The sequence below is a fragment of the Phaethon aethereus genome (assembly GCF_964289735.1).
Source record: "Phaethon aethereus genome assembly, chromosome: 6".
Lineage (NCBI taxonomy): Eukaryota > Metazoa > Chordata > Aves > Phaethontiformes > Phaethontidae > Phaethon > Phaethon aethereus.
This window is the reverse complement of record NC_138580.1, coordinates 43,901,118-43,915,145: the sequence shown is the minus strand read 5'-3', so window position 1 is coordinate 43,915,145 and position 14,028 is coordinate 43,901,118. Positions and strand designations below refer to the sequence as shown.

The 14,028-nt window shown below is 41.1% G+C and overlaps 1 protein-coding gene across 3 annotated transcripts in view; it reads right to left on the bottom strand.

Moving 5' to 3' along the window:
* The window catches only part of DIP2A (disco interacting protein 2 homolog A), a gene marked incomplete at both ends in the record, with an annotated part of 134,341 nt that overhangs the window by 87,982 nt on the left and 32,331 nt on the right, over nucleotides 1–14,028 (bottom strand). For all 3 annotated transcript variants that reach the window (XM_082001749.1, XM_082001750.1, XM_082001751.1), the window contains one exon: nucleotides 4,237–4,308. In XM_082001749.1, coding sequence (XP_081857875.1) covers nucleotides 4,237–4,308 — 72 coding nt within the window. The remainder of the gene's footprint in view (nucleotides 1–4,236; nucleotides 4,309–14,028) is intronic.

Below are 14,028 nucleotides of genomic sequence, written 5' to 3'. Positions count from 1 at the left end.
CTTAACTCAGTATTTTTACTGCCCACCCTACACTTTGTTCGAAACCTTACAAATCAGCAGAATTGTACTATCAGTTAAAGTTTCGTAACAAAACAAGCAGAGCAGGGTATTGATGCACTATGAAGACATCAGGTTTTGTGAAATTCAAGTAAGTACTGAAGAACATGAAATAAAACTAACAGGTCAGCAGTCTTTACCTCATAGAGAAAAGACGACAATGCATATACTTGCAAAGGAAATGATGACCAAACTTTAGAAAGCCACGAGTTATGAGACCTGGGGATGGTCAAATAACAGACTACGAGCTCTTCAAATCTAAAATGCTGGCATCCATCAGTCTGCAAAAACTTGATGGATAATGGGAAACTTAAGTGAATCCTATCAGGGATGCTACTGAGCAAAGGACGTTACAAGAAATCCTGTGATCAAATTGTTAATGATAAAAAATTACTGCAGGCTCAAAGCCACTGGGACTCCCACACATTAATCTGAGCCATGCTGAAGCTGTGTCAATTAACAAAATTCGAAGCTAGAACTGGGTTAATGGAATATATGTCAGGGAACTGAGATAAGTAGTTAGCTTAGGGTTTTAAGAAAACTGTCTTTTTGCCAGACTATCATTCATTGTGCTCAGAGGCAGAAAGCCCACTCACTCTCTTTTTAGCATATTAAAGCTAGATTCCTGTCATCTTAATGCAAAGCTAGGCAGAAGTGGTAGACAAGTCAGGTAATCCAGTATTTTTTAGAAAATGTGGTATCAAGCAAGCATGACAAACCATAAGATCAGCTAATTTTTGACTACTACTTAAGATGATTACGGAAAATCTGGCTGAACAAGGAGATATTTTTACGCAGATGGAAATCTAAAGGGACCTCAGTTCCTTAGTTGAGCCTAATATTGGACCACAGACAAACTAGGAGACCACTGAATTGCACTGCCATCTCCTTAGGACATGCTTTCTTATAATTATTGTCCAGCATGTTAAGGTGTTAAGCTAGATTATATGAAGTCACTTCTCCTGAATGAAACACTCATGAACACCTCAGATTTGAAAGAGAAGCTTCAGTGAAAACAATTATTAAAAAGTGCCATTATCGTATTTTTCCTATTCATTTTTTTCTTCCAAAGCTGTCTATCAGGTCAGTTCTGTAGTTTCATACACCTCTTCAGCTGAGTGCATTCCTGAATGAGCAGGTTACCTACACAGGATATTACAAAACACCTCTGGAAATTACAGAGCAGGCTTCTAGAGCAGACAATTGAATTTAATCAGTCTAACACTCCTGGAAACCCCGCATAGGAGTCTGTTGCATCTAAGACCCCAAGAGTTAGAATATGACAGGGGGCCAGCAGTATTCATGCAGAAAAGGGGAACAAAGGTGCTTTACGCTGCAGCCTACCTTTAAAACTTACTTTAAAAAGTATGGAAGACCAAATGCTGTTCTTTCCTAAGCTACACTGGAGAGCACAGAACTTGAACAATTTGTACAAACAGCCTTTCAGTTTAAGGGTTGGGGGGTGGGGGGGGAATTAAAATATCACTATCAATAGAAAGGCGAGAAAGCAGAGTAAATCAACAGTTATGAAAGATTAAAACAAGAGACAGAAATCCAAAGACACGATGTTCTAGAAGTTCATTGACAGCACATTCCTCATAACTGTTAATCCTCAGCCAAATTCCATACTTAGCCTGGTCTCAAAATCTTTAAGTAAGCTGAGTTGGAAGACAGTATTTTGAAAAGAAAAGTGAGAGAGTTCCTTAGAGAAAAATGGTGTAAGGAAGAGAAGTTGCAGCAGGTGAAGCTAGAATTTGCTCCTGACTGCAATATTTATCAAAAAAATCCAAACTGCTTCTATTCAAGGAATGAGCCATTTCATAGAGATGAGTTAGGTCCTGCATGGTCTATGGAGTATTAGAAATTTTTTAAGGGAAAAGCTACAGCTGTTTTTTAAAAAGAAAAACACACCAAAAAACCCAAACAAAAAATCCAAACCACAACAACAAACCTGTTTTAAGAAATGTCATGATGAAACACCAGATCACATTCTAACTGTGCTACACCAAATACACACCATAAATTTTTTTTTTAAAACACTACAACTCAGCAGTCAGCAGAACTCATGAGAATAAAACTTTTGTCTATCCTGCTACGAAGAGCCACAGGGGTCACCGCATCAAGATTTTGAAAGCAAAAGAGACTGTCACCAAGTTCAACATTTTGCGAAAACTGGCTGGAGATGCCCATTCCTCCTTCAAATCAACACCTTGTGTAAATAGCAGAACCCAAACAGGATCAAAATCACAGCATTAAACCCTCTGTTCTCTGATCTCAAAGCATAACACTTGTAAAATAATACCTGTTATTCTTCTATGGGGTGACCACATCAGTGGACAAGGGAAGAGTTACCAAAGTCATCTACCTGGGCTTCTGCAAGGCTTCTGACATGGTCCCCCACAACATCCTTGTCTCTAAACTGGAGAGATAGGGATTTGATGGGTGGACTGTTGGGTGGATGAGGAATTGGTTGGATGGTTGCATCCAGAGGGTGGTGGTCAACTGCTCAATCTCCAGATGGACATCAGTGACGAGTGGTGTCCCGCAGGGGTCTGTACTGGGACCAGGACTCTCTAATATCTTCATCAATGCCACAGGTAGCGGGATTGAGTGCACCCTCAGCAAGTTTGCAGACGACACCAAGCTGAGCATTGTCGTTGACATGCCTGAGGGACGGGATGCCATCCAGAGGGACCTGGATAGGCTCAGGCTCAAGGAATGGGCCCGTGTGAACCTCATGAGGTTGAACAAGGCCAAGTGCAGGGTCCTGCCCCTCGGTTGGGCAACCCCCGGTATCAATATAGGCTGGGGGATGGAGAGCAGCGCCATGGAGAAGGACTTGGGGGTACTGGGGGATGGAAAGCTGGACAGGAGCCGGCAATGTGCGCTCGCAGCCCAGAAGCCAACCGTGTGCTGGGCTGCCCCCAAAGCTGTGTGGCCAGCAGGGCCAGGGCAGGAATTCTGTCCCTCTGCCCCGCTCTGGGGAGACCCCCCTGCAGTGTTGCGTCCAGCTTTGGAGCCCTCAGCACTGGAGAGACATGGACCTGCTGGAGCGGGGCCAGAGGAGGCCCCAGCAACGCTCCGAGGGCTGGAACAGCTCTGCTGGGAGGACAGGCTGGGAGAGCTGGGGGGGTTCTCCAGGGAGACCTTAGTGCAGCTGCCAGTGCTTAAAGGGAGCCTATAAGAGAGATGGGGACGGACTTTTTAGCGGGGCCTGTTGCGACAGGACAATGGGCAACAGTTTTAAACTAAAAGAGGGGAGATTTAAACTAGATAGAAGAAATTTTTCAGGATGAGGGTGGTGAAACCCTGGCCCAAGTTGCCCAGAGAGGTGGCAGATGCCCCATCCCTGGAAACATTCCAGGTCAGGCTGGACGGGGCTCTAAGCACCTTGATCTAGTTGAAGATGTCCCTGCTTCTTGCAGGGAGGTTGGACTAGATGGCATTTAAAGGTCCCTTCCAACCCAAAGATTCTGTGATTCTTTTGTCATCTATCTACAGTACCTCATTGTCAGTTCCAGTCATATAAGTTGTCTTCTTATTTTTCCTTACTTCAACTGGAATCTCTCAAGCTATGGAAGAATTGGCCTAGGGTTATTATAAAGACTGCTCAATGGCAGCAAAACAGCTTTAACCCCAAGTGATTTAAGTGTCCTTGTATAGAAATAAATTTTAAAGTTGGACATTCAGCTTTTGGCCATTGAAGATAAGGTCTGATAATAACCAACTTAAGAAGTAATAGTTTATAATGAGAAGTCAGTATTTTGAAGAAAATGGGGGTACAAGAGGGGGTGGGGAGGCAGAGGGTGTGTTCAAAAAAAGCACACTGAAGAACGAGAGTGATGACCAGTGAGTGTTTTCATTTAATAAAACTGACCAACTTGATTCAGGAATACCTTTACTCATTTTTAAAGTTATCTTAAAGTCTTAGATGCAGTTCTCAAACTGAAGTTTGATGACAAAAATGTTACCATTTCACATTTCATATAAAGTGTTAAAAAAAAATTTTCAGACTTTTCCCTTGTTCCGCAATTCTCTATAATAGCCAATTTCCACTACTGGTTAGATACCATGTCAATCAAATGCTATTAATTCATCTATTTTATTTAGTGAGAACTTTTTCATTACATATTTTCACAGATTTACGGCAAAAGGTACAACTTATATGCAGTCTCTTACCTTGAATTAGTGGTATGTACCGTGCTAACAGCTTTGCTCTTTTCTTTTCGTATCCTTTCTGAGTGATGTCTCCTAAAGAAATGAAGAAATAAATTCGTATTGTTTTGAACAGTTTTTAAACAAGCCTTCTCATTTTCATGATACCTACGATTAAACTTGCTAACTTCGAATCAGTCACATTAGCAACAAAGACCTGGGTATGTCTGAGAAATTCGTGTCCATATACATAGCACCCATGCAGCGCTATCTGTGCACATATGAAAATGAGTGTCTTCGAGGTATGCCGCAGAGGAGCAGTGTTTTTGTCTGCAGCACCCGTGTTGAAGCTGCTTCTGGGGGTATTTACCCTAATGCAGAATGCAGCACAAAAGATCTGCAGCGTAGCAGAAGCCACGGCTTGAGAACATCCTCTAGCACACCCTTGCAGTGCCTTTCAAACTCTAGACCATATTGTCCACTCTGCAGCACATCAGTCTCTGCTTTCAAATTCTAGGAGGTGATAATCTTCTTCTAGCACTAGCTTTTATTCACGGTTGTCATCTGATATCCTCTTTTAAACCTATATTGCAGACTCCACTGGCAAAAGATGACGTGTTTTCATGCAGACTAGAATAAAAGGAAAACTTCTGTAGAAACCCAAAATAAGTTTTTGAGACATTTCAGACTCTGTGCTTGCATGATTCTACCAACAGAACAAGGTGGCTTCATGCAAAGCCAGCAGCAAACTTAGTATAAAAATACAAAAACTTCAAACCCCACCGAAATTTCACGAGCTTTGTCCATTTTCTACGTCTCAGCATAGACATGAAAACAGTGATCTCAAATAACTTAAACCCACTCCAACCTCTCAAAATTCACACTTGGTTAAAGACAGTGAGATACTATGCAGTTCCACTAACAAAGTGGACTTTTTTTCCCCTCCATAGCTGGCAAATGCATCACAACAGCATAAAAGATAACCATGATTAAAGATATTAAAAATATCTGATTATATTTTTGAAAACATAATCAAATAGAAGGTGAATTTTAGAAATGTAGGCAGATAATTATCTTCACATTAATTAGAACACACAAGTAAAATTTTACATTTAGATCATTGCTTCAAGCACATTCTTCCAGCGACATATTAATGAAAGAGCATATCAAAGCAAACTACAGAGGAAAAAAAAAAAAAAGGCATGAATTACATATATATGGATTAAGTGAAACAGCCTACCTCTGGCCATTTGCTTTCTGCCAAACCTGAAACTTTTTTTCCATCCTATTCACACAAAGAATCAAAACTTAATGTCTGGGAACCGTTAAGAGAAGTAAAAAAAAAAAAAAAAAAAAAAATCTGAGAGTCTTAGCATGGTTGGTACTTCAATGGATTTAGGTCTTGCATTTGACAGAACTCCAAGAATGCTACCCCGTGCTATTTCTAAGGCCTCTCTGACCTCAGCTGGGTGCACAGTAAGAGCTGACAACATGTCCCGGACCAGGGACTTTCCTGGGTATTTGTCTGTATCCTTGCCAAAGTTTTCTGCAGGCAACCAGCAGAATCAAGGGTTACAAGGGCAATCCAGAGAAATACAGAGAATGATTTACATGGAATTGCCTCCCTTTGGAAATGAGGCTATAAAATTATATATAATATTATTATATGTTACTAGTAACAGTCATTTTTAATTCATCCAGACAAGCGGCATGGCTTGCATACGCAGAAGTAAGAATCCCTTTTCCTCGGCCAGATTTTACACAGAACAGTTTTTACTCTGTATTTTAAAATGTGTTTTGGGTATTTGCCTTAACACATAAGAGTTGGTTTTGTTTTTTTGTTTAATATTGTCCCTAGCAGTATATGCTCTAAACACATTTCTTCAAACATCCACCACCCACCTACATCAGAGGACACTGCTAACAGAAATTAAGTCACTTCATTTTACACCCCCCCCCGCATTTCAGTGAATATGCATCATTTATAGTTACTGACAGTGTGCCAAAACAAGCAATGAGAGCTCGAAGACACTGTTCAAAACAGGTAAGGGAAAAAAAAAAAGCAAATCCTAGAGTGCTTCAATCATTGCAGATATTTCAAACTAAAACCAAACAGAATTTGTCAGTTTTTACTCATAAGCCTGTGTCAATATTTCATATAAAATTTGGACACAAGACAGAAATGCTTTGAGTATCATTTTTCCTGAGAGAATCTGTTAGCAGAAATACACAGAAATTTAATTTTTATATATGTATATTATATAATTATATCAAAACAAGAATGAAAGCAAAACAAAACATACAAATGACCAAGCGGATTTGTGTGCCTGGGAATAGCTTATCAAAATGACAAATTACATGCTTTAAGTCATTTCTACAAAGAAAGAAAAAGGACACCAAAAAAGATGCATTATTTTCAGATATGGAGGGGAAAAAAAAAAAACAGACAAGAAGCACCAGCAGGAAGAACAGTTAATCTTAAAACAGAAGTAATTTGGAAGACTATAGCACTCTCACCAAATTCTTTAAGTAACAAATGCTGTAGGTGACACAAATACCGTAACTCTAGTAAGGACTGTAATTTTCACAGCTTCATAAATGATTCAAGTAATGCTTAAATCAAATTTCTGCGCAGATCAGCTACCTTGCCAGGTATCACCCAGCTGAAGAGGCATGCCATGGAAGCAGCAGACCAGAAGACAGAGTTGAAAAGAGTCTTCATTTAAACCAGAGTATCTCCAACTTTCACATCTCACTGCATTTGGAAATTCTTTGATTTTGCTGGAACACTGACTTGAAAATTTTTCCTTGAATCGGGTTAAGAAAAGTCCAAAGTCAAAAGCATCTCCGTCGACTTTTGCAGCCCCACTGGCAGGTCAGACTTTGCTGCCTAGCAAAGCTTTTCTTTGTTCCTTTCTCAAAAGCTTGGGGGTGGACTCCTCTTGACAACTGCTCCCCACCCCCTCACCCTCAGAGGGATTAACCCATCATTTGGGGTTCTTTGTGATCCCTCACCTCCTCCAAAAAGAGCTGCTTAGCCACATCTGGTATGTGGGGGTCACAGCTGCTGTCATTTAGCCTCACTTTCTCCCTAGTTATTAGATTACACAAAAGCAATCTGAGGTTCCTCAGTCTCAGCAAATCAGCTAGGAAGCCTGGATAAAGCGAGACACTGGGTTGGGCTGTTAGTTCTCTGCCTGGAATATCTGACATTTTACAATATGTCAGAGACTCCAACAAAATTAATTTAGACATGAAAGTGTTGACATTTTGTAAAATGATCTATAAAAATTTTTATTAATTACTGCACAAAGAGTCTGTCATGCAGTTACTCCAAATCTACCCTATTTCACAATGTTAGCACATAGCTAACAGAATATTAACACCAAATTAACTAAATAAATATTACCTGCATTTTATTGGGTTTTCATGAATTATTTTTCATTTGCTATCCACTTGCTGGGTTCAAAAATTTCAACTATCTTATTTTCAATGCTGAAGAGGAGGTGGTGAACACCGAGTTAAGTGCTTCAGTGCTCTTCAAAAGCACAATAGGAAACAAGCACATGCTTTACTGCCTAGATACAGCTGCCATGCATCATCGCATCGCAAAATCCTCACACTGCAAAATCCTGACTTTGTAATCTCAAGTGTTTTATGGTAGCTCTACCCATTGGATAACAGTGCTTAGAAAAAGCTTTTTTTAAACTAGGAATTGGGCATATGTGAGCTATGCAGTTCATAAATAAATAGTGTGCCTAACAGACCGTTCTTTGATCACCCAAGGACACGTCACAAGTGCAGCAAGCTCTCTTCACACGAACAAACAAGGCAGAGCATATCCAGTGCTGTTCCAGCTCCTCTGTAGCTTTGTACCCCTGCACTGAGGAGTCCCTGAAGGCTTCTGATGGAGAAAGGATGATGGGCAAGATGCAGACAGACACAACAGCTCATGGAAACATGAGCTTGCTACGAACTTAGAAACTTCTCCAGTCCTTAATCAGCAGTTTGCACTTAATTCTCATTGGGAGCAGCTGTAAGAAACCATGCACCACACTGTGATGGCAGTTGGTCTCAAGAGTCCCTTGTGTAAACACTCTCCCCAAGACAACTGTGCATACCATACAGCTCTGTGAGAGCCTAATACTTGCTGAAGATAAGGAAATGGCTCCAGGTCACAAATTTGTAGAGGTCAAGAACAGAGACATTTCCAAATGAGATAACTATGCATTAAATGTGGATGAAAAGAATAAGATGTGCTAGATCTGCAAGATTAAGCCTTTAAGGATTCCACTGTTTGGTCACTGGTGAGCACAGCCACAATTTCAGGTGTATCAACTATGGAAAAATCACTGCAGAATGTTTTTGCCAGGTCCTTCAGTATAAAGTGAAAGTCAAGGGTGTGAATACTGGTTTCTGCCCCTAAAGAGGTGGTTCTTGGAAGGTTTGAAAAAGCAGGCAAGTTGCCAGCCAAAACATAACTCAGAAGTCACCTGTGGAAAAATTTAAAGTAAATCTCCAGTGTTTCTGGGGACAGGTTGTCACTGTATTTGAAGGGTTGGAGTTGGAAGAATCAATCCAGCAGTCATTTCTAATTCTACCTCGAGACATGCTTGGTAAATATTTTTGTTAAGTGAAATAACTTGTCAACCTTTATTTTGCATGGTCCTAGAAGTATTATAAAAGGAACACTGCATTGCTACATGACTTTGACTTACTTCAAAGTCAGAAACAAGCAAAAAAAATTGCAAAAGAAGTAATTACTCTGACATCTGTCATTTTTATCCACTGTGAAAGCAAAAGTAATCAAAGCATTTCTAAGAACTATGATGAGAGTCAACAGTAAGAAAAGCCAGTGACACTTGGTATAACAGCTGGGGAATTGAAAGATGGTGCTGAGGAACACTGAAGCATGCACCCAGCAGAAGAAACTGCTCAGTTTCTCATGTCATCTGTCCTCCAGAGTAAATAATGTGCCAACTAGTCCCAAGGAAATTGCTGATAATGGAAGCACACAGAAAAAGACCTCACTACTACAGAGGCTGATGACAACAGAACCATTAATGAATGGTTCATCTCCTGTGCTAACAGGGCAAAGCTCTGAAACTACAGCTACTTGACCATGAAGACCACAGAGATCATAAGCTTCTGAGTCATATCATGCATGTGCATTGCAAGCTTAAGCATTCTTGATAGAGCCTCAGAGGGTGCCCATGAGAAATCATACCCAACATCAACAGGGAGAAAGTTCCTTAAGGATGCTTACTGCTCAAAGGCTTGAAGTCAACGCAGGCAAGTAATACCTAGTAATGGGTGCATCTAACCTGTAATAAGGACAACAAAACCAACTGAACAACAATCACTATCATGAAATCTCAAGGATACCGTTCTCTCAGAGTTCTGAGAACTGCAGTCAGCAGAAGGACTCCACACTGGAGCAGGGGAAGAGTGTGAGGAGTCATCCCCCTGAAGGGGGAAGGAGCAGCAGAAGCATCTGACGAACTGACCACAACCCCCATTCCCTGTCCCCCTGCACGGCTCAGGGTGGGCAGGGAGGAGGTAGAGAAAATCAGGAGTGAAGTTGAGCCTGGGATAAAGGGAGGGGTGGGGAGAAGGTGTTTTAAGATTTGGGTTTAGTTCTTATTACCCTACTGTGATTTGATGGGTAGTAAATTAAAGTAATTTCCCGAAGTCAAGTCTGTTTTGCCCATGACAGTAATTGCTGAATGATCCCTCCCCATCCTTTTCTTGGCCCACAACTTTTTTGTTACACTTTCTCTCTCCCATCCAGCTGAGAAGGGGAGTGGCAGAGCAGCTTTGTTGGGCACCTGGCATCCAGCCAAGGTCAACCCACCACAACAGTAGTTCAGCAGGCTTCAGAAAGACCGTGCTAACAGTAATCAACATGTAAAAGATGGAAAATGGAGAGCATGACAGTGAAATAAAGCTGTTTGTTTATCAAGGGGGAGATCCACAGCAGTAGCCACATGTAATTCCTGAAACAAATAGAGAGTTATAATGGTAAGTCACATCTATACTCTCAGTCATACATGATACATCTCAAGCAATGTCATGCATCCCTTGTTACCCAGCTTTCGAACTCAAAAGCATGTCATTTGTTACAGCACCCTGGTAGCCAATACTAGTTGCTGATACCCTGAGAAAGAACAGGGTGCAGTGCTGAAATATGATGGTTGTATTTATACCTAAGCTTGTAGTCACAAACAGGGTGAGGAGGAAGCGGAGGAGGAAGCGGAGGAGGAAGCGGAGGAGGAAGCGGAGGAGGAAGCGGAGGAGGAAGCGGAGGAGGAAGCGGAGGAGGAAGCGGAGGAGGAAGCGGAGGAGGAAGCGGAGGAGGAAGCGGAGGAGGAAGCGGAGGAGGAAGCGGAGGAGGAAGCGGAGGAGGAAGCGGAGGAGGAAGCGGAGGAGGAAGCGGAGGAGGAAGCGGAGGAGGAAGCGGAGGAGGAAGCGGAGGAGGAAGCGGAGGAGGAAGCGGAGGAGGAAGCGGAGGAGGAAGCGGAGGAGGAAGCGGAGGAGGAAGCGGAGGAGGAAGCGGAGGAGGAAGCGGAGGAGGAAGCGGAGGAGGAAGCGGAGGAGGAAGCGGAGGAGGAAGCGGAGGAGGAAGCGGAGGAGGAAGCGGAGGAGGAAGCGGAGGAGGAAGCGGAGGAGGAAGCGGAGGAGGAAGCGGAGGAGGAGCTCTCCTGGGTGCTGAACTCCCTCAGCAGGCAGGGCCGTGCATCACAGGGCACCTTCATGCTGTGGCATTCAAAAGCTGGCAAAGAGTCAAGGTCAGTACCTGTTAACACCTGATACCAAAATGAAGACCAATTCATGAAGCAGTCCGCGAAGGTTGCCAATTAATTGAAATTAAAGTCTCAAAATCAAATTTTATGAGGGTGTTTCCAAAGTTTACCATTTTCTTTTGAAGAAGGTGAAAGGAGCACAACTGCAACCCCTGATAAAGAGGCAGCCAAGCTCACTGCACCAAGAGTAGTGAAGAAGAAATGTTTTGTTAAGCCTGCACTCTAGGATTGGTAAATTTGTGCATGAGAGGACTAACCCCAGAGTTATAACATTATGATCTCATTTGCATGAGTACTTGTCACATGGGCAAGAAGTGCCACACTATCCAGCAAAGAGGGGAAAGCAAGAGACATTGGGACGTCACAGTCCTCACTGGGATTAAAGGGCAGAGCTGACAAACTTGACTGAAGTCTTACTGGCTTGGGGAAAGCAAAACAAAACAAACAAACAAAAAAAACCAACCACCAAAACTTTCTTATCCACATACAGTTTTGTGGTCTTTTCCAGAAGATCATCATACAGCTTACACTCACTGTTTAAATATACTTAAAGGCTTGATCTAGCAAACATTTGGAAAGACATGTTCCCTTCTAAGGCTGCAGACATGCCTCGTATGAACATGGAATCTGACAGCTGCAAGTAGTTCAAGGTTGAAATATGACCTTGAGGAAAGTCCCTGAAGATGAACTAAAGATCAAAATAAGACCTTAAAGAGAAACTGTAGAAATATTGGAAAGGACAGAGGGAGGTTAAGGTCTCCCAAACCTACTACTAGTGCCCGTTACAAGATTCGGTTACCTGCTACACATTCTTCTCCCAGATACCACACTTTTTGTAACAATCAAGCAAAAACCAAACTGATCAATGGGTGATAAAGGAACTAGATGATGAAAATCATCACTTGCAATTAAAGAAACAGGTTTGGACCTCCAAACTCTGCAGAAGCCAACACTTGCTGCCATCTCTGAGATATGGTCTCTGGTAGGTCTGTGATGTTTAAATCTGGTAATCAAAGTGGTTTAAAAAAAAAAAACTAAAAAAATAAATTCTTCCATAACTATCACCTACTTCTACCTGGAGATCAGTACACTTATTAAACAAATTTGTTCCAAACTGGATCCACATCAACACAGCTCTTACGTAAACCATGGTGGGGTTTTTTTCCCCTCCTTTTTCTGCCAGCTGAGGTACCACCATTTTTTCATGGGCAAAACAGAAATTTATGACTGGATTATTTCCCTAATAGCTGAATTATTAATCAATAGTACGTTGATAAACCAGCAGGACATCTCACAACTGTATGCAAATAAGTAGTCCCTGGTTCTACATTTTTAGCTACACATATTTTTCCCATTTCAATCTTAACCTTTGGTTCTTTTCCTAAAATTGCATTACAACCTGTATTTCTGTCATTACTGCATTTTATACTGAAATAAGTGACTGTTCACAGAATAGTTCTACTACTAAACTCAGGGGTTTGGGGTTTTTTTTGGTTAAGAGTGCTAAGTACATCTGTTTACAATTGTTTGCTCTTCTATAAAACTCATGCTTTGCAATCATGGCTATAAAGAAGCACTTTTAACTTGTCATGTAACCTGAAGTCCATTCTGGCATGCAACTTCCAGTTAAAAGTCCCATTTTTTTCTCCTCTATACAACATACCTTAATTCCAAGACTCATTCTATAGCACAGTATTTCAGCCACAGCTAAGCTTATGTTCACGCTGTCTTTGAAAAGCATAGAAAACTGTATCCGCATGAGAGGTGGGTGAAGTTTTATGTTTAATATCCAGAAAAGAACACTTCCTTACACCTGTAAGTTTGAATATTTTGCAAATGGCCTTCCTTTACCCTGAATAATTTCCATTTTCTATAGTAAGAGCTATCAAATGATGCCTTAATTTAGTTTGCATATGATGAGCTAAGTGAAGTGTGAAAAAATCTTTCATATTACATGAATCTGTTAAAAGTGGAAATAAGTGACATCTGATCATTCCATATCGTGATGTGTTTGACTAACCTGTAAGACATTCTATTTCGAAAGTCCTATTTTAAGTATCCTGAGAGCATGAAGACGCCTCTTAGGCTGTATTAGGAGTTTAGCACAACTTCACTGAAAATGTATGTTATTGGTAATTCTTAATTTGCTGAAAGACTTTCATCCCTCTGCCAGAATTTAAGTTATTAAAATACAAAACTTGTCTGCATGCTAAAGTAGTAACACGGAGATATACAACTCAAACGTACACAAGTTTCTTTAAAACCTTTACGTCCACAAAAATCACTGAAACATCACGTTCTAGAAGCTAGACAAATATTGACTAGTTGATTGCATGTATCTCTAATGATAGAAAGGCAAGTACTTTTACCGATACGTTAGTGGCAGAAGACTAAGTTTTCCACTTTGTGCACAATTACACAATGGGACTATCTATTTTACAATATCATTAATCACCAGTTGTGCTTTATCTTGGCCTAAATTTAGTCTGATCAAGCCATTAGGAGTGTTGCTATTGGCAAAGCAATGCTAAAAGTTAGAATTAGAAAATTCTATTCCGACACATTTATATACCACCTTTTCACCTCAAATTTTCAAAGCAGTTGCTAGACAGAGGCACCACTTACATTTTACAAACTAAAAAAAAAAAAGAGCCGAGGTGAATGAAGTATTCAGTACAGTGAAGGTAAGAAAAGTCTATGCATCCCAGGTTATTCTGTTCTGCACAAATTCACACTTGTAAATTGTGCATGTACATTGAAAGACGAGAGGGCTGCTCCTTTTTAAGTACTGAGCTGCCTGGCTTTAAGTCATTATTTGCTTCATCTGCGAGGAGTCTGCATTTGACAGGGTAAAAGAAGGTTAAATAACTGGATCACAAAAGCAACCTGGCAAGTTTCCAGGCTCAGTTAGCCCAATTAATGAATTGTTCTTTTACTGCTTCAGTAAAACCTTAAGCTCACTCCACAGGGAGATAGGAAAAGCTCAAACTCTACCCCTTCCCTTCTACCCATC